Raw genomic sequence first — 24548 nt, 5'->3', positions numbered from 1 at the left:
CAATGTTGATTTCAATTACAACACAGAATACAAAGTGCACAGTGCTCACTTTATATTATTTTTTATTACAAATACTTGCACTGTAAAAATGATAAAAGAAATAGTATTTTTCAATTCACCTCATACAAGTACTGAAGTGCAATCTCTTTATCATGAAAGTGTAACTTACAAATGCAGATTTTTTTTATTACCTAACTGAACTCAAAAACAAAACCGTGTAAAACTTTAGAGCCTACAAGTCCACTCAGTCCTACTTCTTATTCTGCCAATCTCTAAGACAAACAAGTTTGTTTACATTGACAGGAGATACTGCTGCCTGCTTCTTATTTACAATGTTACCTGAAAGTGAGAACAGGCATTTGCATGGCACTTTTGTAGCCAACATTGCAAGGTATTTACATGCCAGATATGCTAAACATTCCCTTCATGCTTCAGCCACCGTTCCGGAGGAGATGCTTCCATGCTGACTATGCTCATTTAAAAAAAAAATGCGTCAATTAAATTTGTGACTGTACTCCTTGGGGGGAGAATTGGATGTCTTCTGCTCTGTTTTAGCCGCATTCTGCGTATATGTCATGTTATAGCAGTCTCGGATGATGACCCAGCACATGTTCATTTTAAGAACACTTTCACAGCAGATTTGACAAAATGCAAAGAAAGTACTGATGTGAGATTTCTAAAAATAGCTACAGCGCTCGACCCAAGGTTTAAGAATCTAAAGTACCATCCAAAATCTGAGAGGGACAAGGTGTGGAACATGCTTTTAGACTTCTTAAAAGAGCAACACTCTGATGCGGAAACTACAGAACCCAAACCACCAAAAAAGAAAATGAACCTTCTGCTGGTGGCATCTGACTCAGATGATTAAAATGAACGCATCAGTCTGCACTGCTTTGGATCGTTATCAAGCAGAACCCATCATCAGCATGGAAGCATGTCCTCTGGAATGGTGGTTGAAACATGAAGGGACATAAGAATCTTTAGCGCATCTGGCACGTAAATATCTTGCAATGCCAGCTACAACAGTGCATGCGAACACCTGTTCTCACTTTCAGGTGACGTAAACAAGAAGCAGGCAGCATTATCTCCTGCAAATTGTAACCAACTTTGTTTGTCTGAGTGATTGGGTGACCAAGAAGTAGGACTGAGTGGACTTGTAGGCTCTAAAGTTTTACATTGTTTTATGTCTGAATGCAGGTTTTTTTGTACTTAATTCTACATTTGTAAGTTCAACTTTCATGATAAAGAGATTGCACTATAGTACTTGTATGAAAAATATTGAAAATTGAAATGTATGAATATTGAAAAATAATTTTTTTTTACAGTGCAAATATTTTTAATCAAAAATAAATATAAAGTGAGCACTGTACACTTTTTATTCTGTGTTGTAATTGCAATTAACATATTTGAAAATGTAGTAAACATCCAAAAATATTTAAAATAAATGGTATTTTATTGTTTAGCGGCACGATTAATCTTTTTAATCGCATGATTATTTTTTTTAATTGCTTGACAGCCCAAGGAAGAAGGCAGATGTTCTGTCCAGATGCAAACTGGAAACTCTTTAACCTGTATAACACTCTGTGTTTTGGTTTATGAAATTTAACTTTTTTTAAGTAGTAATCAAGGATGTAGTCTCAAAGTATTTGCAAATACACTAGTGCTGGTATGGAGAACAGATGCCACCAGTATTGCCAAAGTGGGGGAGGGGGTCCAATGTAGTGGTTGCAACAGGAGGCAGAAAGAAATCACGGAGAGAATTATAGGGGAAAGTGCAACCAGACCTAAGAATGGTTTATAATTAATTTACAGGGAGAAGGAAAATTTGGGTGTAATGTACAGAATGTCCCTACTATAAAAAAGGGATGTTAATTGGAACAATAGTATTGATCTCTTGAGATCTGAGCTCGTTCTTTCATAAGGTACATGCCTATTTCCTTTTTTAAGAGGCAAAAGCCTTTGTGTTTCAGCTCGTTTTTGGTCCTTGGCCTCATAAAGTTGCCAATGGGAACAGATAAGGGACTTTGTTGGAAGATAAAGCAGTTTTGCCATAGCAAAAAAATTGTAGTAAAAATACCAAATTTGTTGTGTTCACAAACAGGCTGGAATCGGGCTTTGGTTTTTCACTTGTTTTTGTCAGTGGGATATACTTTTTGCCCAGCTTCCACATGCATCACATGGTAAGAGGAAAAAAAAGATCTAAAGACTCAATATCACACAGGACCAACACCATCAAAGTTACCAAGAAAACAAGTACAAAAGGCAGGTAAAGGTAGAGAAAATAACCAACACCTTCTAATAGTTAACTTTAATTCTTAAGTGCCCTGTTTCTTAACAGATATAGCTAAAATTTCAGTTCCAATGAACAGCAGCAACATGCCTCTCTTTTATAAAAACAAAGCCCACCTCATCTCATGAGGGCAAACAAAACCCATCATGCCCACTGAGGTGACAGGAAGTCCAATAACATGAGGAAACCATTTCCTGCTGTGTGTGAAAACTGTTCTGTGGAAAAAGTAGTATATGAACATGTAATTTAAGAGTGTACCATAATGCATATGCACAAAGGAGCCAAATTAAGGTTGTATGGACAACCCTAATCCTAGCATTTCCTAATTTTTGAGTGCTTGACTCTACAACCATAATAATTTTTTGACATAGGTTTTTTTGTGTTTACATGGGGAAGGGGGAAGAGAATGAATTTTAATATTAACTAAAGCAGAGAGCTATTTAAAACTAATAAAAAATTTTCACCCACCTCCAAAGCATATTCCCCCTTGGGCACTACTATCTTTTGACTATGGTGAAATATTATATGCCTTGCCTTTAGTCCATATGTATCACAACATATTTTAATATATGGAATATTTTATCTGTTTTAGTTTATATGTGCCATATTATGTGTTCTTAAAACTGCAGGAAGATTTATGATGTACCTGCTTATTCTTTTTCTTTGGGAAAAAATGTTTTTCCAGTAGAACTGTAAAGTTGCAGAAGCTAAAATCCTAACCTCCTGTGACACTAATGCAAAATATAACAGAAGTCTGATTGTTTATTGAGTTAAGGTAGAACAACTAAATTTATTCCATGTGTTCCATTTAGATCAATGCTGTATGTCCAGATTAGCACCTTGAAGTTCCGCCCAGTCCTGACTTCAGTTACATGTGCATCTGTTGGACAGAACTTCAGTGAATATATATAAACTGAAAAAATTGTTTCAAAAGAAATCACAGCTGGACAGTCCTTGAGCCTTATGTGGGATTCTAACACAGTTCTCTCTGGCAGGAACATATCTTCAACATTTTTATTTTTAGAAAACAACAGCCAACCCAAACAGAAACATTGTTAATGAGAGACACAGCCAAAGGGCCTTACTTCTCAAGATCCCTCAGGAGTGTTAAATCTAATGCCTATGTAATAAAGCCTTGTATCCTTCACATCATTTAGCTCACTGTGGGCCAAAGGCATCCCTGATGTAATGCCATTGAAAAGATGGGGGGAGCAGTGAAGTGGCAAAATTTGCAGATTTCCCACAATTATGTAGGTTAGTGATGTCTGTGAGGGATTGAGAGAGAGCTATAAAAGCTAGGTGAAACGGACAGTCCAGGGGCAAATGAAATTCACTGTTGACAAATATAAGGTAATGAATATTGCAAAGAATAATCTGAGCTATTCATGCATTCTAAATTAACTGTAACCACACAGGGAAAAGACCTGGATATTTTTATGCACGGCTCAATGAAAACCACTGCTCAGTGTGTATTAGCAGTTATAAAAGCAAACAAAATGTTAAGATGTATAAAGAATGGGATAAAAATAGTACTGAAACTATTGTGATGCCATTATGTAAATTCAGGGTATGGCTCATTTGGAATACTGTGTTCTGTTCAGGTCTCCCGATCTCAAAAAAGATATAGCAGTAATAGATGGCGAAAGTTATTAGAGGCATGAAAAGACATTATATGAGGACAGAGTGAAAAGATTAGAACTTTTTAATTTAGAAAGGAGATGAATAAGCAGGAACACAATAGAGGTGTATAAAGTTGTGCTTAGTACAGAGAAGGTAGGTTGGGTGGTTTTAGTTACCCTTTCATATAATACAAGAACAAGGGGTTATTCAATCAAATTGAAAGGCAACAAACTTAAACTAATAAAAGGAATTTTTTTTAAGTAGTACACAATTAACCTGAGAAACTCACTGTCACAAGATATCATTGGGACTAGGAGCTTAGATGGATTTCAAAAATTAAGAGACTACAGGTACATGGAGAATGGAAAAATGAGAATTTACATTATTTAGGCTAAAAAAATTAGGAACATAAACCCTCATTCTTTAGCGCATAAACCTATCACTAACTCTTGGGTTTAGGAAGAAACTTCTCCTATGATCAGGATTATTCCATCATTTTCTAATACTGGACAAGATTTCTTGCACTTTTCTCTGAAGTATCTGGTATTGGCCAGCATCAGATCCAGGATATACCATTGGCCTGATGCTATAGGATAATTCCTAAGCAAACATTATTGAATCAAGGTAGAGGGGAAAGCACCATTTAAAAAAATGGAAGTGAACTCATCTATATTCCACCAGGTAGTCTGTACAGCACAGAGGTGTACAAACTACGGCCCGTGGGCCACATCTGGCCTGCGGCACCCTCCTGCCTAGCCCGGGAAGCTAGCCCCTGGCCCCTCCGCTGCTGTCCCCGCTTCCCCGCAGCCTCAACTCACTGTGCCGCCGGCGCAATGCTCTGGGTGGGTGGGGCTGTGAGCTCCTGGGGCAGTGCAGCTGTAGAGCCCAGCTTGACCCGGAGCTCTGTGCTGCGTGGTGGCGGCGGCATGGCCTGGCTCCAGCGCTGCCAGCCACTGGTGCTCCAGGCAGCATGGTAAGGGGGTAAGGAGTGGGGGGGTTGGATAGAGGGCAGGGGAGTTTGGGGGTGGTGGTCAGGGGGCGGGGGTGTGGATAGGGGATGGAGCTGTCAGGGGGGGAACCAGAGGGTTGAATGGGGGCAGGGGTTCCGGGAGCAGTCAGGGGACAGGGAGAAGGGGTGGTTGGATGGGACAGGGGTCCCAGGGGCGCCATTAGGAATAAGAGGAGGGGTTGGATGGGACAGCGGGGGTCCAGGGGTGGTCAGGGGACAGGGAGTGGGGGGTCTGTGGATGGGGCAGGGGTTCCGGGGGGGGGCAGATAGGAGGTGGGGGCCAGGCCACAACCCCCTCCCCTAACCAGCCCTCCATACAATTTATGAAACCTGATGCGACCCTCAGGCCAAAAAGTTTGTCCGGCCCTGATATAGCAGCTAGTAGTCTATGTAAGTTGGCAAATTCAGTACAGTGCAGAAAAGAGGTACATAACTGTTGGCTTCATTCTCCTATGGCTCATCACAGTGTCACCATAAATAGTGAAAAGGAAGGGAATAAAAAGGAAAGTTGATTTGATAAATGTATGTGCAATTGATTAATTATGCCTAGTTGAAGCTGCCTGTGTTGGATGATTCAGATGTGCAGGCAAACATTCGTTTTCTTTTTCTCTACTGTCAGACTTTCTCTGGTTTCTGTTTCCTTCCAAATAGCACGAGCTGTTTAAATAGGTGAGCTGCAACTTTGGACTCTCAGTACTGTTATGTTGTGTGAGATCTAGCAAATGTACTTTGGTTCTTGGTCACATGCTTAACTGATCATCATAGAAACTGGAAGGGACCTTGAGAGGTCATCTAGTACAGTCCCCTGCACTCATGGTAAGGACTAAGTATTTTCTAGACCACCCCGACAGGTGTTTGGAGATTTTTTGAGAGCAGGTCAGACAATGAGGCAGATTCCACAACCTCCCTATGCAATTTATTCTAGTGCTTAACCACCCTGACAGGAAGTTTCTCCTAATGTCCAACCTAAACCACCCTTGCTGTAATTTAAGCCCATTGTTTCTTGTCTTATCCTAGGAGGTTAAGGAGAACATTTTTTCCCCTCCTCCTTGTGGCAACCTTTTATGTACTTGAAAACTGTTATCATGTCTCCTCTCAGTCTCCTCTTCTCCAGACTCAACAGCCCCAATTTTTTCAATCTTCCCTCATAGGTCATGTTTTCTAGACCTTTAATCATTTTTGTTGCTCTTCTCTAGACTTTCTCCAATTTGTCCACTTCTTTCCTGAAATGTGGAGCCCAGAACTGGACACAATACTCCAGTTGAGGCCTAATCAGCACAGAGTAGAGCAGAAGAATTACTTCTCATGTCCTGCTTACAACATTCCTGCTAATACATCCCAGTATTATGTCTGCTTTTTTTGCAACAGTGATATACTGTTCACTCATATTTAATTTGTGATGCACTATGATCTCCCCTTCCTCCCCCCAATCCTTTTCTGCAGTTCTCCTTCTTAGGCAGTCATTTCCCATTTTGTATGTGTTCAACTGATTGTTCCTTCCTAAGTGGAGTACTTTGCATTTGTCCTTATTGAATTTCATCCTATTTACTTCTGACCATTTCTCCAGTTTGTCCAGATGATTTTGAATTTTAATCCTATTCTCCAAAGCACTTGCTACCCCTCCCAGTTTGGTGTTGTCTGCAAACTTTATAAGTGTACTCTTCATGCCTTTATCTAAATCATTGATTAAGATATTGAATAGAACCGGACCCAGAACTGATTCCTGCGGGACCCCACTCGTTATTCCCTTCCAGCTTGACTGCGAACCACTGATAACTACTCTCTGGGAATGATTTTCCAATTAGTTATGCACCCACCTTATAGTAACTCCGTCTAGGTTGTATTTCCCTAGTTTGTCATGTGAGACAGTATCAAAAGCCTTACTAAAGTCAAGATATGCCACATCTACCACTTCCCCCCATCCACAAGGTCTGTTACCCTGTCAAAGAAAGCTATTAGGTTGGTTTGGCTTGATTTGTTTTTGACAAATCCATGCTGACTGTTACTTATTACCTTATTATTGTCTAGGTGTTTCAAATTGATTGTTTAATTATTTGCTCCATTATCTTTCCCAGTACTGAAGCTAAGATGGCTGGTCTGTAATTTCCCAGATTGTCCTTATTTTCCTTTTTATAGATGGGCATTATATTTGCCCTTTTCCAGGCCTCTGGAATCTCTCCCGTCTTCCATAACTTTTTGAAGATCATCGCTAATGGCTCAGATATCTCCTCAGTCAGCTCCCTGTGTATTCTAGGATGTATTTCATCAGGCCCTGGTGGCTTGAAGACATCTAACTCATCTAAGTAATTTTTAACTTGTTCTTTCCCTGTTTTAGCTTCTGATCCTACCTCATTTTCATTGACATTCACTGTGTTAAATGACCAGTCGCTACGAACTTTTTGATGAAAACCAAAACAAAAAAATAATTGAGCACTTCTGTTATTGTTCCCTCCCTCATTGAGTAACGGGCCTACACTGTCCTTGGTCTTCCTCTTGCTTCTAATGTAGTTATAGTATGTTTTTTGTTACCCTTTATGTCTCTAGCTAGTTTAGTCTCGTTTTGTGCCTTGGCCTTTCTAATTTTGTCACTACATACTTGTGTTATTTGTTTATGTTCATCCTTCATAATTTGACCTAATTTCCACTTTTTGTAGGACTCTTTTTTGAGTTTCAGATCATTGAAGATTTTCCCAGGGTGGTCTCTTGGCATACTTCCTATCTTTCCTATGGAGTGGGATAGTTTTCTCTTGTGCCCTTAATAATGTATCTTTGGAAAAATGCCAACTCCCTTGAACTGTTTTTCCCTTTAGACCTGCTTCCCATCGGATCCTATCTACCAACTCCCTGAGTTTGCTAAAATCTGCATTCTTGAAATCCATGATCTTTATTTATCATATGTGGGATTGGGAAGCAATTTTCCCTCCGGTCAAATTGGCAGTGACTTTGGGGTGGTTTTTGCTGCCTTCTGCAGCATGGGTGCAGGTCACTTGCCAGGATTATCTGGGTGTACATCACTTAATAATTTCCATGCCATTGCATGGTTCTTGGGCGTCAGTGCAGCTCAGACCCTCCTGTTTTCTGCCAGTGGCACACAATAGTCTAGTCTTCTGTGCGCTGTAATACTTTGGTCTAATTTCAGTTGTTGGGTTTAGTGTGTGGGTCCTAGGGGGTGTTGGTTGCCTGTGATATACAGGATGTCAAACGAGATATAATGGTCCCTTCTGGCCTTAAACTCTATGACGCTCATCTGAACCCATCATTCCATTAGTCTTATTTTTGGCCTTTAGTTCTTCACATGGAAAAGTTTTTAGGATGTTAGTGTCTCTGTTTGCTTTAATGTCTGACATATTGAGCATAATATTTAGATGTCATTCTGGAGAATCAGCCAGTTCCGTTTCCTCTGATGATCAGTATGGTTGACACAAATAAGAAAGTAATGTGGGTGGGAAGGTGGAAAGAAAGTGCTAGGTATTCCCAAAAGGAAGGATAACCTGTCAATCAAGTGCCAGGATAAGGGTGATTTTTATTCTAAACTAGAGGTGAGCCAATTCTGCTAAAATTGAGTCTGGTTTTCAGTTCTCCCCTCTGCAAATTTTGGAGGCGTTTGGATTCTGGTTCATCCCATTATGTAGAGAGGGCCTAATTGCAAAAATCTGATCTATGTTTGGGTCCAGATTTCAAAGCTCCCTGTGTTTGACAGAATCCAGAATTGGGGTTCTGGATAGGGCCTAATTGTTTGACCTTCAGATATTTATTCCTAAATACCCATTTCAGAGTCCAGGGGTGTTTGGATCAAGATTCCTGTTCAGGCTCATCTATGTTCTTAATAATAACAGAAACTTGATGTGGTTTTTATAGATAGATGGTTATTAAATTAGCTGAGAAAAAAGTAACATATGGAATCCATGGACTCTGCTTATCATGTATAATGTTGGCACTGGAGGAAATGTTGGTGGGGCATAGATCTGACGGCTGCAAATGGCACATTCTGCTATTGTTGTTATGCAATATTAACCCTTAATTTTACATTATCAACGTGAGCTTACTGACAAGGTGAACAGTTCTCGTTCTCTTCACAGCTTTGGGGATTTACACAGGCTTATATCCCATTGAAGTGAAATGTAGGGAATGAATGGAAATACTTCTACTGTTAAAGTTAAGAATGGAGTATTATCAACTATGGGCTTTCAAAAATCATGAGACTGGCTACAAAATTATGAAGTAAAAAAAATGTGTGGTTCTTTTTGTTTGCTGTGTGGTTTCTGAGCCTGTAGCTTCTCTCAGGTCATGTTTTCAGACTTTTCTCTGCAATCATTATGGCAAGAAACGTACTTTTACAAAAATAAAAACTGAGATTCTCCGGTAGTCACTTGCCTCCAAGAACTGGGGCTTTAAGAAACAATGTCAAATATTGTGAGGGAGTCATGAGAGTTGACGTGTGTGTGTGTGTTTGTGTTTGCAGGGTCAGGGCCTATCTGAGATCAGGAACAAGTCTGAATCTCCTGAACAACCAAGAACTTGTTTGTGAGGTGGTTCTGTTCCCTGTTCATAGGGCAATCTGATGTGCACATCTTGGCTCCCTTTTATACTAAAAAACTACTGTGTTGGGGGTGGAGGGCCCTCAGTTACAACCTAGCGGTCCTCCAGCCTAGCACATGGTCCAACTTTTGCAGTGTATATAGCACTGGACCATGACTTAATCATTTTCCCAAGCCATGCTATAGTACTGGGGTTTTAGCAGGGCACAAACTTGATTCAAACCCGCCTACATTCCGCATTCAAACCTTCTTCAATTGTCTTACCCGGTCCCTCAATTTCAGCAAATATTACAGTGAGAGAGGAACCTTAGTGATTCATGATGAGGATTGAGAGTATGAGACCTTAGATCTGAAAATAGACTTGAAGGCAATAGGGTTGTCAGAAAAATGGTGACGATCTTGGATTATCTGGGTATTTCCTCATGTATTTTCATTATTATTAAAACAAAATTCCAAGTTAATTTGGGGAAAATCTTCGTTTTAGTTTTAGAAAGTAGCTGCAGTGAAATTTCTCAGGAATTTTTAAAATCCATTTGTGGACCTTGCAGTGCCTGTATATACTCATGAGGGTGTGATGGAGTGGTTCATACAAAGTTAGGATGATCTCTGTAAGTATACACACATCCTGGCACTGAAACACTGAACTGACAAAGCCATTTCATGAAAACATTTCTATTAATAGTTGGTTTTGTAAGATGGCTTTTGTTTTCAAAACAATCATTTTGAGTGAAAAATACTTGAGTCCCTTTTACATTTTTTTCTTTAAAAAACAAAACCAGAGTTTAGTTTAAAATAAATAACAAAATAGAATACAAATAAGTGAAAGGTGTATCCCTGGAATGAAACGCCTATGAATACTCAAGGGATGGATCTCATTAATCCTGGGTATAAGTGGGTGTAACTTCAATTGAAGCCAATGAGGGCTAAGCCTACTTACACCAGAGCTGAACTAGGCCCAAAGATGGTGTGCAGAATTGTCAAAATCCATCACTTTCATTCTCTCTGCATTTCTGTGACCTAACAACCAAAGCGTGAGGTACTGAGACTATGATTGGCCATTGAGCATGATTTGATTTGAAATGAAAACTGGGACAAACACAATAATAATAATTTTATTCCAGATAAATCAAATATCTCTTATCGTTGTTCAAGAGCAAATATTAGTAGGCTAAATGAATACCACATGTCAGTTACCAAACTGTGAAATAAGGCCTATTTTTAAATTGGAAAACTCTCACGTGCTCACAGAGAGAGAAAAAAAAATACAAAATCACATTGGCAATAAAGTCTATACTTTATTTTACTGACGTTTATAAGAAATCAATAGACATTTTCAGCAGAAACCTTGTTTGTAACCTTATTTGTTTCTACATGCACTTATTTTCAAAACAAATGAGAGCAGCTAAAAGGAAACTAAATGACAGACATCATGCAATGTATTAAAAAATATTGCACCTTTCAATATATTTCACTAAGTACTAAACCAAACTGTTTCCTCCTTGCATCAATTGGCTAGAGACAAAGTAAAGAAGTGGTAAATATTTGTTTTGCTTTGAAACAATAAAAGCCTAGTAACTTTTTAAGGGGAGCTCAAGGGTTCATTTCAAAGGTAAAACCCCTCAAGGCTTTGGACCAGATTCTGACAGTTGCACCAGTGTAAATCCAAAGGATTCTCAGTAAAGTCAGTGGAGCTACTCCAGACTTACATCAGCATAATCATGATCAGAATCGGGACCAACATGTGCCCAAAGAATTTTAGAAAAGAAAGTTGAAGAAATAATGGGGACAGATTTATTTCACCCATGAGATTTTGCAAAAATTAATCTTGTTAATAATCTCTCACATTTAAAAGTTTCTTGCAAAGGGGAAAAATGGGTCTGTGTCCTGTTTTTCTTGTTTATGTTGTAAAAGGACAGAAAGTCTTGTGTAATAAAAAGTTTGGCTATTTTTCCCCCTTGCATGTTTTTTATTTTAGGAATTTGGGCCTTGTCTATCCTGCAAAACTATTTAAGTAACTGGAGAACTGATAGTAAGTACTATGAACATAAGAACGGTCATACTGGGTCAGAGCAAAGGTCCATCCAGCCCAAAATCCTTTCTACCGACAGTGGCCAAGGCCAGGTGCCCCAGAGGGAGTGAACCTAACAGGTAAAGATCAAGTGATCTCTCTCTTGCCATCCAACTCCAACCTCTGACAAACAGAGGGTAGGGACACCATTCCTTACCCGGCCTGGCTAATATCCATTAATGGACTTAACCTCCATGAATTTATCTAGTTCTCTTTTAAACCCTGTTATAGTCCTGACATCACAGCCAAGGAAATGAACCCTGATAAAATTAGATGGGAAGTGATTTTTTATTACAGCTGTTTAAAATTCTTTCTTTCTGATTTTTCATAAATACCTCTTTAACTCAAATGCCTGAGAATCTCTGGGGAGAAAATATGTTTATTTTAAAATATTCAACACCCCTTTAATTAGGGGCTGAGAGAACTTCTAAACTGCTTCTTTGAAACCCTCAGCAAGTCCTGCAGCAAAATTAGGGAAGATCAAATTAAAAAATGAGCAGAAAAAATCCAAACACTTGTCAAAACCCAGTCAGGTTTTCTTTATATATCATAAAGAAGAAAAAATGCACTAACCAATGTATTTTTTCCGCTTTTCAGATTAACTCCATACTACTATTACTAGGGAGAGCACAACAAAATGCAAAGAAGTCATCTCCAAGAAAATACCTGGTAAAGTAATGGCGTTACTATTTACATTATGCTATGGCCTCCCATTGTTTCATGTTTGTTCTCTTTCTCCTTGATTGGCCTTGCTATCAATTAACAAAAAAATCCGTTTGTGTAAGCCAAAATCTTACTAGATGGTAATATTGCTAAATATTAACTGAGTGTTGTTTTCAATGAGCTTTCCTTGTGTCTGTGAGAGTGGAATGGAATGGATTGGATTGTCTGCAGTATTGTTTTTGTAGGATCATGTTGCACATGGTGTTCTTGATGATTTCTGACACATCATGCCCCTTTTAGCATTCTTGTTTCAAGCTGCTGCAACTTTTTGATTCATGTTAGTCAGTCACTTTGAGATCCTCAGATGAAAGGTGCTATAAAAGTGAAAAGTATTCTTTGTATTCCTAGAGAAAGTGAATAAATATGAAGTTTAAACAAAAATCTCCACATGTCAATACATGAACAGTGACAGCTTCGGGCTTCTTGCATTTTAACCCAAGCCTAACTGGTGAGATCAGCAGTGAGTTTTCAGACCTTTCTAGGAGAGCCTGAGTGATGTTAAAATCTGAAGAATTAACCATCATATTAGACACAATGTTTTAGTACTGAAACAGCTCATGGTAGCCAATCTGTTAGCCATAAAAAGAAAAAAAATCATTATTCTTATTGTATGGTGTGTTCTTTGGCTTGTTTGGATTTCCAGGAAGTTGGGGTCATTGGGGCTCTGCCTTCACTGGGCGGGGTTTAGTTAATGCCCCTCCTAAGCATGCAAAATATGCCCCTCTTACGCTACATGTACTTCTCTACACAATGCCTGCTATTAACTGTGGACATTCTGGCTGGCGCGGGGATCCTCAGTAGACTTTGCCTGTGTGATGATGATTTAGCTTTGCCCTCATTTTCCAGGAATATTAACAATATTTAAAGTTTGTGGTTTTAAAAGTCAGTCACTCATATGTGACTTACAGAAACAGAGTTAGAAATATATGTTAAAATTTGAAACTAGTACATTTTTATTTGCTTCTATTTCAAAAACAGTTTGATCAATTATCTTCAAACTTTGGGAAAAATAAGACTCCCCTGGCCGAAGGCCAATTTTCAAGGTAAAAGGGGATTTCTTGCTAGTAATTTAGATGGATGAAAATAAGAATATGGAGCAAGATGAAACCTTAACCGGATGCCCATGACCCTAGCCCCATCATAATAATGTAGAATAGAGGGTGGCAAATATCATGTAGATAAGCTTACATGATACTAATCTTAAATGGCAAAGCTGGCATGGTCCTGGTGCTATTTTTTAGAGGGCATGGAAACTTTTGAACTTTGAGTGCACAGTTTGCATATATAGCAAGAATATGGACAATAACCTCAAAATGAAAGGGTGGTTCATGGAGCAAATGGTCAGTGGAAGGGATTTGGGGTTCATAATAAAATGATATTCTCAAGTCTTCCTGGCAGACACCAACGTAAGGTAAAAAGGGAAGTCTGCAAAATGGCTATAGGAATTGAGGCTGAAATCTTGTAAAAGTGTGATTGGCGTTCTGCCCAATCCTAGGGCGGCACGGCCGCTTTTTTTTTTTTTTGGTTCCACTCTGGCCGCCCTGTAGGGGGTGGCGGCACGGAGAACCAGAGCGCCCTGCAGGGCAGTCCTCTTCCTTCCCTCCCCGCCGACCGGAGCGGAGCCCTCACGGCAGGCGGCAGGAGGCGGTGTAGCGGGAGGGGCCATGTGGCAGCACCCCTGCTGTAGCCCTGGCCGCCCCCTTCTCTCTCTCTCTCCTGCCCGCTCCCTCCCCCTGCCCCGTGCTCCATCCCCGCCACAGGTTTTTTTTTTGCTTTGCCGTTCTGGCTGTCCGGTTTTTTTTTTGTTTTTTTTTGCTTGGGGCGGCCAAAAAGCCAGAGCCGGCCCTGGCTTTTGCTAATTGGACTCAGTTCCTACTACAGTAACTCCTCACTTAAATTCGTCCCAGTTAACATTGTTTCATTGTTGCATTGCTCATCAATTCGAGAACATGCTCGTTTAAAGCATGCTCCCTTGTAACGTTGTTTGGCAGCCGCCTGCTTTGTCCACTGCTTGCGGAAAGAGCAGCTTATTGGAGCTAGCTGGTGGGGGCTTGGAACCAGGGTGGACCGGCAGCCCCGCATCAGGTCCTCGCTCCCCTAGGTTCCCTGTGCAGCAGCCGCCCAGCAGGCTATCAATTGCCGGCAGTTCAGCTGTCCCTCCCCCCACTGCCATGTGCTGCTTCTGCCCTCTGCCTTGGAGCTGCTCCCGGGAGCCTCCTGCCAGGGCGGGCTCCAGGCATCAGCGAAGGAAGCAGGTGCCTGGGGTGGCCAATAGAAAGGGGCGGCACTCCGTCCGTTATTGGGGTGGAATGTCTGGGTCTGCGGCGGCAATTCGGCGGCGGGTCCTTCACTCACTCACTTCCTCTTCGGCGGCAGCCCAATTTTTTTTTTTTTGCCGCTTGGGGCGGCAAAAAAGTTGGAGCCGGCCCTGCCTCCTGCTTGCTCTGTGTGTGTGTGTGTGTGTGTGTGTGTGTGTGTGTGTGTAAGGCTAATATCAGGGTGTCCCCTTCCCCCCGCTCCTGCCCCCTGCTTACTCCATCTCCATAGAGCAGGGCAGGTGGACACCACAGGGCTCAGGACGGAGGGAGCTTGCTAGCAGTGGCTGGTGTTTCAACTTGCTGATCTACTTAAAAAGGCAATGTACTTAGAGTGGGGTTAGTGTACTTAAAGGAGCAATGTGCATCTCTTTCTCTCACACACACAGGGTGTGTCTCTCTGTCTGCCAGGTTGTCTCCCCTCCAGGGCCAGCTTTAGCAGGTACGGGGCCCCACGCCGGGATGTGAATTGTCTCGCACCCCCCCGCCCCGACTCCGCCCCATCCCTGCCCCATTGGATCCCTCCCCAAATCCCCACCCTGTCCCTGCCCCAGCCCTGCCCCCTCCTGCCCCATTGGATCCTTTCCCAAATCCCTGCCCTGTCCCAGCCCCGCCCCCTCACTGCCCCATTGGATCCCTCCCCAAATCCCTGCCCTGGCCCCGCCTCTTCCCCAAGCACGTTACATTCCTCCTCCTCACCCCTCCCTCCCAGGCTTGCGCTGATCAGCTGTATGGCGGCGCAAGTGCTGGAGGGAGGGGGGAGAAGCAGGGCGGGGCTTTTTTTTTTTTTTCGCTCCGCCGGCAGCCCCGGATGTTGCAGGGCCCTCTTAGGCGCGGGGCCCCATTTCAGGGAATCAGCCGAATCGGCTTAAAGCTGGCCCCGTTCCCCTCCCTCCATTTGTGCTGCCTTGTAGAGTGTGAGGCTACATTAACAACAATGTGTTAACCCTTGAGGGCTCAGCTGGGTGCATTTAGCAGTAAGGCATTCCCTGGGAAATAGCCCACCCTCTGACTTCACCACCTCAACCAAGCTTCACAATCATCATTGCTGTGTACAGTATTAAATTGTTTGTTTAAAACTTGTGTGTGTGTGTATGTATGTATATGTGTGTGTATGTATATAGGGGGTAATCACACCTCCTAAATGCATTGATTCAAGCTGTCTGCATACTCAGGAAGATATTACTGTATCAGTGATGCTCAAGTCACATTTGGAGAGTTTCCTTTGCAATTTCTTTAGGGCTAGAAATATACATTGTTAAAAATGGAAACGTAGACTTGGCAAACTCACAATATGCCATGGTGTCCAGGTGTTTGGCATCCCTGCATTAGAATGTGTTTATCATAGAATTTATCCATTTAGCTTTCCTGCTTTGCCTATGAAACACATCATTTAAGACTTTAAAATAATTCCCATAATTACAAAGCGATTAATATAACATAAATGCTTCACTAGCAAGAATGTTTTAAACCATGGGGAATAGAACGGTCTAAGCTAAGGCCACCAATGTTCATATTCCTGGGAATTGAGGGAAAGTGACTATGTGGGAATTTCTCACCTGATCATCATCTGATGATTCCTGTACATTTTTCTAGAGGAGGATAAAACCCCCTGTGATCTCCACCAATCAGGTAGTTAGGTGCACACTATTCTCATTTTGAATTCTTGTTTCCATTTTTTACTGTTTTACCACCATCTCTCTTGAGTTAGGGCTTACATCCCAAGAGTTGATTATCAGTATTAGTTCTGAAGATGCCCTTTTGAGTGTTATGTGGTGAGACTAGACTTAACTGGTAAGTCTATACTTACTGTAATAAATGTTCTTGAAATTTACTCCAATTGACAAGCCACTGCCAACTAAGGCCCCCAATAACATTACAGAGCAGCTGAACAGAATGCGTTTTTTAATGTAATGCCTTTCTAATGATGTGATCCCAAAGCACTGTGCAAAAAAGAATTAATTGTATATTAAAGATGAAATTTTGGCTCTGTTGAAGCCGAGGAAGTTTTGCAATTGACTTGAGTGGCGCCAGGATTTCACCCTTGGAGAGTAGTGACTGAGTAATCAAACCTGTAGCCATTATGTGCTACTGCTCATGCTGAGCCTTAGACATTTGCACCTGTTTTATTGAGACAATGAATATTGGGCGGCTCTTTCTGTACCTTTCTAGCTATTTCTGATTTAACTGTTACAGAGATGAAAACACAGGATCCTTCAGGCAAATGAAAGGGGAGGGGAAATTAAAAAGTGCACTGTTAGAATATCAGTCAATGTTCTTTTTATTTTTTATCATCACTTCTTAAAACTAGCTTTTAACTTCTTACAAGAGCCTTAGTACGAGGGTAATTTGCGGGTTCAGACTATATAGGGCAGAAGCAGCTCAGAACTGGTAGCTGCACCTTATACAGAAGATCAGTAATAGAAGCAGCAAGATGAGTTAAAACTACAAAGAATTCTTGAAAAAGAAACTAAACTGTTCTGTGTTCTCATTTATTAGACAGAGAAAAGGTTTCTCTTCGCTTCCTTTAAGAAATTCATTTAGTACCTGAATTATTTGCATGTAGAGAATCTGCGCCTTTCCTGTTCAGCTGGTTTGTTGAATCCATGTTAGATTTCTGTACTATTGCACAGATGTTGCTTTGCCTAAATGGAAGACTAACCCTTGGAAACTGGTTCGGCTGCGTTACAGTTGTGTTGAGTCTAATAGAGTTTGTGAACTGAATGGCATAAACTTCCTTGGCCTTTGAGGAGCAGCTTTACCAACAACTCGGCTTGGCTGGGATTCTGGCATGTTAGGAGTTCCATGGTTTAATACAGCTCCTATGGCGATTAGCATGCTCCCATTCAAAATACTTTGTGAGCTCAAATTTTAGTTGTTCGTTATGATGGCATGGCATGGCATTTACTTAATAATAATAATATTCACTCCTGCAGTACCTTTCATCCAGTTGAGGAATTAAGTAAAAGGCCGGTCTCTTGAATAGTTTTCTGAGGTACCTGTCATTTCATCGCCACTGTCTTGTGATAACCGGACTCCTGTATTACTGAACAAAGATTTTGAAAATGAGTATGTTTAGAAGCCAGAGAGGATGGTCAAAATGTAGACTGAGATTATTATTTTTATACAGTGGGCAATGTGCATTGGCAGAAAATTCTTCTTGTAGATAGTGGTCATGAAAATTATTGCCCTTGTAGTTAAGATAGAAATGTATGAATCTGGCAGGTATATGAGAGAAATCTAGCTATCTGAATATACAAGCTATGTTAAATATGCCTGTTTCAGTCCTTTTTTAATTTCAGCACTTCTGTGTGGTCCTGTTGTAAATATTTTAGAAAGTCAGCATGGATCCAGAACAGAACTTCAGTAGGTGATGGAAACCTTTAACCTTTCGAGAATCTTTTCATAGTTGCCTTGGGAAATATTCAGGGCACTTAATATATAATATAAAAATAATGTTGGAATCCAAGGTGGCTCAAGTATGTAAAACTTTCAGTGATTTGTGGGAAAATATTACCTTTAAACACTTAAAATTACAATGTAGTCTACAGGCCTCCATATCCACCTACATCGATCATAAAACAAAAATCAGACTGTGAATTCCCTTACTTAGAATGGTAAGTAGTGATTTTAATGAGACTACTCATATGAGTAACTGATCACCAGTGCAAGTAAGAAGATCAGAGTTTAGCTCTTCTGTGGGGAAAAAAGGTAGAATGTTTTGTCGATGAACTGGTAACAGTAGGCTCAGATTTTTGCATAGCAACTGAATGCTCTATTAACTCTGTTGTCTTTATGATGGTTTACAATATAAGGACAATTGCTCTCATGATCCAAGGAGTCTAGGATCTGGTGAATCTGATCATTGTACACTAGCCTCAGCCACTGACATGGTGGTCTGCTAATGACTCCTTCTTCCCCATCACCCACACAGATCTCCTTAGTTTTTTTGACACCCTGCATCAGATGAAGACAGAGGGGTAGAAATTTGAGCACTGATGGCAAAAACCATGGGTTAATGCAGAAAGGAAAAAATAAAAAGCGTTAGAAAAAAGAAAAAGGAATCCTACCAAAACTGGAAACATATGAACTGATTGCTAATGAGTACAAAAAATAATACAAACTTGTAGGGACAAAATCCGAAGGCACAAAATGAGTTATACATAGCAAGGGTATAAAAAGCGATAAGAAAAGATTCTTTAAATACATTAGGAGCAAGAGAAAGATGAAGGAAAGTGTAGGTCCTCTACTTAGCGGGGGCGGGGGGGAATAACTGATGACATCAAGGAGGCTGAGGTGTTAATGCCTATTTTGCTTTAGTCTTCACTTAAAAGGTTAATGGTGACCAGATACTTAATCTAATTAATATCAACAGCAAGGGGGAAGAAATGCAAGCCAATAAAGGAAAAGAGCAGGTCAAGTGGGCAGGGCCTAATGAAATTCATCCTAGGGATACTTAAGGAATTAGTTGAAGCAATCTCTGAACTGTTAGCAATTATTTTTGAGAACTCATGGAGGATAGGTGAGGACCCAAAGGACTGGAAAAGAGGAAATGTAGTACCTATATTTAATAAGGGCAACAAAGAGGACCTGGGGAATTTGAACCAGCAGCCTAATAGCGATACCTGGAAAGATACTGAAACAAATATTGAACAATCAGTTTGTAAGCACCTAGAGGATAATAGGGTTATAAGGAAAAGCCAGCATGGATTCGTCAATATCATCCCAAACCAACCTATTTTGCTTCTCCAACAGGGTTACTGGCCTAATGGATAAGCAGAAGCTGTAGACACGATACCAGTAGATTTTATTAAGACTTTTTGCACAGTCCCCCATGACACGTTCATAAGCAAACTTGGGAAATGTGGTCTAGATTAAATTACTATAAGGTGAGTGCACAACTGGTTGAAATACTGTACTCGGAGTAGTTATCAATGGTTTGCTGTCAGACTGGGAAGACGTATCTAATGGGGTCCCGCAGGGGTCATCTTGTGTCCGCTGCTATTAAATATTTACATTAATGACTTGGAAAATTAAGCTGGAAGGGATGCAAGCACTTTGGAGGATAGGATTAGAAATTAAAATTACCTTGACAAATTGGAAATTTGGTCTGAACTCAAAGAGATGAAATTCAATACAGATAAATGCAAAGTACTTAACTTAGGAAGGAAAAATCAAATTCACAACTACAAGATGGAGAATAACTAGCTAAGTGGTAATACTGCTGAAAAACACCTGAGGGTTATAGTGGATCACAAATGAATATGAATCAACAGTATGATGCAGTTGCAAAAAAGGCTAATATTCTGGGATGCATTGACAGGAGTGCTGTATGTAAGACACGGCAGGTAATTGTCCCATTCAACTTAGCACTAGTGAGGCCTCTGGAGTATGGTGTCCAGTTCTGGCCTGAATCCAGATTGTGTTGGGTCTAGGATAATAGCTTCAAATAGATGAGCTTGTAGATGCTGACTAGCTTCTCTGTGAGCTGCTCAGGAACAGATCAGTAGTTGGCTGGAACTGATGTCTCCAATATGGGTTTCTTTGATGTTGGTCAGATTACTGCATGTTTGAAGGAGGAAGGGAAGGTTCCTTCCCTGAATGAGACATTGGCTATTTCAGTCAGGAGCGGCACCAGTAGCTCATGACTCTTTCACAAGCCAAGGCGGGTTGGATTTACAGGTCTTGGGTTGTGACTCTCTTAGAGTGTCCAGAACTTCCTCATGAGTTAATGTACTGAACTCCAGAAATGCAGGTGGCCTATCGGTTGGTGGATAGGCACAGACAGAGCAGATCCAGATTGTTTGGGAAGCTTTATTGATTGTGCATGATTTAGAGGCAGTGATTAATGATCTGCTATCAATGAATAAAGACCAGAAGTGATACTGGATTTAAGGGACTAACTATGAGGGGGTTTCTTTGTACTCTGTAAAAAGAGTTAATAAATGGGACCCACAAAGGGACTGTTGTTCTCAGTTCCTGGCTCTGAGTAAACTATTGCAAGACCACAAGAGGGGGCGAAAGAGGGCAGCCAGCCAGCAAGCTCATGCTGTGCCACAAGAGGGCATGCTTGAGGGCACCACCCCATCACAATATAGCAGGGGTCAGCAACGTTTGGCGTGAGGCTCGCCAGGGTAAACACCCTGGCGGGCCGGGCCAGTTTTATTTACCTGCTGACGCGGCAGGTTCGGCCCCCACTGGCCGCGATTCGCCGTCCCGGGCCAATGGAGGCGGCGAGAAGTGGTGCGGGTGAGCGATGTGCTGGCCGCGGCTTCTCGCTGCCCCCATTGGCCCGGGAGGGCGAACTGCGGCCAGTGAGGGGCCGCGATCGGCCGAACCTGCCGCGTCGGCAGGTAAATAAAACTGGCCCGGCCCGCCAGGGTGCTTACCCTGGTGAGCTGCATGCCGAATGTTGCCAACCCCTGCAATATAGCTTTTAAAAAATCCAAAACACTCCACTGCACACACTTCTCCATTTGCTTAATACACTACTGGAAGGCGCGTGGATACTAAAAGCACAGGATGAGAACTTGTATGGAACGGAATAGAACCTGATTTATATACAATTTAATTTTTTTATTGTGAGTTTTTTTTTATCTACAAAGCATGGATAAATAAATGAATATAGATACTTTAACATATGCTATCCCTGAGAGCTTCATTTTAGGCTAAACTATACAGAAAAATTCATAATTTGCTTTTCTTATATAAATTGGAATATTGATTTCTGGGTGCACTGTGGGACTCTCATCAAACAAGAAAATGAAAACAGTGAAGAGAAAAGGGCTAGAGCTGGCACAAATCAGCAAGGAACACAAATGAATCAGAGAGACATTTATTATCCAAAGTACACATCATTATGGGAACCCTGGTCAGCATCACATCCATTGTGATGCATGACATGTTTTCATGATGGACCACATTATCACAAGAAGAGTTGGCTGGCACTTAGCTTCTGTGATGGGGTGTATCAGGCATTTGCTGCCTCCTGCCAGAAATCCCACTGCTTTGGTGCACCCCACCCCAGGAAGCAGCCCTTCAAGAAGATAAGTGCAGAGCCTTTTAGACCTCCTGCATTGCCTAGAAAGGTCTCCCAGGGTCAGCTACTGGTGGAACAAACGAGAGTTGGTCCTCCAGTGGCTAGAAGGGCTGGGAGCAGGCAGTAGCCTGATAGGGTCCAGTAGGCAAATGAAAAGGGCTGGCTGCTTCTATCAAATGGCAGTTCCTCCGGGAAGTCAAGGGATGGAGATTGGGTCCTTTACCGTAATCCAAGAAGCCAAGGTGGTTCAGAGTCCATTGTTGATTGCACTTCACATTTAGGTTAACGAGAGACTTTTTGGTTTTCTCTGAGTGTAAGGCCCAGGCACGCCAACCTGATTTACACATTGGTCAGGCTATTGAAAACTAGGGGAGCTCACTTTTTGGGACACCCCTGGCTCAGATGAGCAAGTGATAGTCTTCTTTTGAAATTAGAAGTTAAGTTACATGATGGTTAAACAACAAGCACAGATGATGTGGTTATTAAAAGGCCATCACCCATCAACACCATATCTATACAAGGGCTCCAGCCATTGCTACCATGGGTGGAACTACACTGGTAATAGAGAGTGGGAGTTTTTAATAAAAACTGTCAAGTGAGAATCAAGCTGTCTACATGTGCCTGACAATTAAGTTTAATGACCAGCTTTAGCAGTTTAAGCTCAGCTGTGGCTGTAACAAGGTCTAATCATTGGCTGGTTAGTGGGGACTGTGTTACTACAGTGCTACTAATTTTGAAGTATCTAAACTACAGGTACCCACAGTACCTTTTATAAGATCATATAGATCCTTTGTTCCCTTAGATCATGAAACCTTACCCAGATTACACCACCAGAGACAGACATAGCTTTGTTGCTTCAGCGAGAGCTGAACAGGGTGGGTGGGCATTTCTTTGGAAGCAGGGGCGGCTCTAGGCACCAGCTAAACAAGCTCGTGCCTAGGGCGGCAAAATGTATGGGGCGGCAAAATGCTGAGCTACCGGCTCCCACCTGGGGGGGGAAGTGGTCGCTGCCCGCAGGAGAGCGGCGTGAACAAGCTGAGGAGCGGCCCGTCCTCTGAAGCCACGGCAGGACTGTGCTACCGGAGCCTGCCTGAGGGGGGGTGGCCGCTTCCCGCTGCCCGCAGGAGAGCGGCGTGAACAAGCCGTGCTACTGGCTCCTGTGGGCACTGACAGCGGCGGGAGCCGGTAGCACAGCCCTGTCCCGGCTTCAGAGGATGGGCCGCTCCTCGGCTTGTTCACGCTGCTCTCCCTTGGGCAGCGGGAAGCGGCCACCCCCCACCCTCAGGCGGGAGCCGGTAGCACAGCCCTGCTCCGGCTGCAGAGGACGGGGGAACATGGCGCCCGGGCGGTCCGCTCCTCCTCGGCTTGTCCCCACCTCTGCCTCCTCCTCCTCCTCCTCTCTGCGTCGCCTCCTGCCAGGGGAGGGGAGGGGAGAGGGGAGCGGTGCAGAGCGGCAACCCGGGCTGAGCCCAGCTCATGCCAGGGCCAAGGTGAAGCCCAAGGATGAGCAGGGCTGGGATCCAGCAGCCCCAACCCCTGGCCCTGGGAGCGGCGGTGACCAGAGATGACTCCACCTCAGACCAGATCTGCAGCAAGGTAAGAGTCGGGCCAGGCGGGAGGGTCCCCAGGACCCCTGGGGAGCTTCTGCCTGCTGGAACCCCAGAGGCTGCTGTCTCCCTCCCCAGCCCCTCACAGCACTCCAGTGCCTGGAGTCTCCTTCTGCCTCCCCCCTTCCAGGGGGCGAGCGACTTGGCAGAGAGGGGCAGCATCTGTCCAGCAAGCCCAGCACCTCTTCCTTGGCTTCTCCAGCCACATAGCTCTCTCCATTGCATGCCCCACGAGCTCCCAGGTGGGCGGCCTCAGCGCTGGGAAAACGCCAGCAGGGCTGAGTCCAGTGTGTATTTGAGCTAGTTGGGAGCTCTCTCACCCCAATGACTAGCGCCTTATCTACGGCAAGTACAGTAGTGCAATAGGAGTGTGACGTGAAAAATATCATGTCATGTTGTGACACGGTCACTCAAATCACGATTATGTGTGTGTACTGTGCTGCCCTATCGGCGCCATTCGCACTAATTTCCGTATCGCGTCGGTGCCAGTGGTTATAGGGCTAAAATGCCGGGACAAAAACGACTCTCTGGTGCTGCTTACCGTCAACAAAGAGAGAAACGGCAAAAAGAATTAGAAATATTCAGTACAATATATCTCGTACTTCAAAAAAGTATTTTAAAAAAGTCAACAATCAAGGAGAAAGCTCTAAGCAATGCATTGAAGGTGATTATTCATCAACTGATGAAGACCGATTGAACCAAAGATTACCTTTATCAACTGATAAAGATGAACAACAATCTGACCAAAGATTATCTTCACTAACTGATAAAGACGAACAATCACAATCCATCCAAAGATTTACTACTTCAGCTGAAGAGTCCAGAAATGAAGAACTGTTATCCAAATCTAAAACTGAAGAACAATTATTGGAAGGTGGAGAGACTGACATAGGATCGGATCCAAGTACATGGCCGACAATAATTACTGATACAATGCGAATTATTATTGTGAAAAAAGGTCCTTCAAAACTAGATCCTACATTTAAATATCCATTTAATGAGTCAAATCATCGATTTATGCCATCCAGTATGAAGAAAAAAATGAAAAATGGGGAACAAATTAATAGATCGTGGTTAGTGTATTCACAGACCAAAGATGTAGTTTTTTGTTTTTGCTGCAAACTGTTCTGTAACTCGGAAATTTTTCTGGCAACTGCAGGTTTTAATGACTGGCGAAATTTGTATCAGCATTTGAAAGAACATGAAACATCAAAAAATCATTTATGCTCATTGACAAATTGGATTGAGCTGTCAAACAGATTACATACTGGTACAACAATCGATGCGGTACAGCAACGTCAACTAAATTCAGAAATTCTACATTGGCAAGCAGTGTTGG

At 42.2% G+C, this 24548-nt stretch overlaps 2 protein-coding genes across 2 annotated transcripts in view; both read left to right on the top strand.

Moving 5' to 3' along the window:
* Positions 1-12154, top strand: part of METTL8 (methyltransferase like 8) — a 65114-nt gene extending 52960 nt beyond the window's left edge. Inside the window, exon 10 of the mRNA XM_034785301.1 lies at positions 12123-12154. Within this exon, the coding sequence (XP_034641192.1) occupies positions 12123-12127 (5 nt within the window). The 3' untranslated portion in view covers positions 12128-12154. The remainder of the gene's footprint in view (positions 1-12122) is intronic.
* Positions 12135-24548, top strand: part of TLK1 (tousled like kinase 1) — a 189397-nt gene continuing 176983 nt past the window's right edge. Inside the window, exon 1 of the mRNA XM_034785291.1 lies at positions 12135-12194. The gene's annotated coding sequence lies outside the window, so the exon portion shown is untranslated. The remainder of the gene's footprint in view (positions 12195-24548) is intronic.

Source organism: Trachemys scripta, chromosome 11 (genome assembly GCF_013100865.1).
Source record: "Trachemys scripta elegans isolate TJP31775 chromosome 11, CAS_Tse_1.0, whole genome shotgun sequence".
NCBI classification, from domain to species: domain Eukaryota; kingdom Metazoa; phylum Chordata; order Testudines; family Emydidae; genus Trachemys; species Trachemys scripta.
The sequence above is the reverse complement of the archived record's forward strand: the minus strand, read 5'-3'. Positions and strand labels throughout refer to the sequence as shown.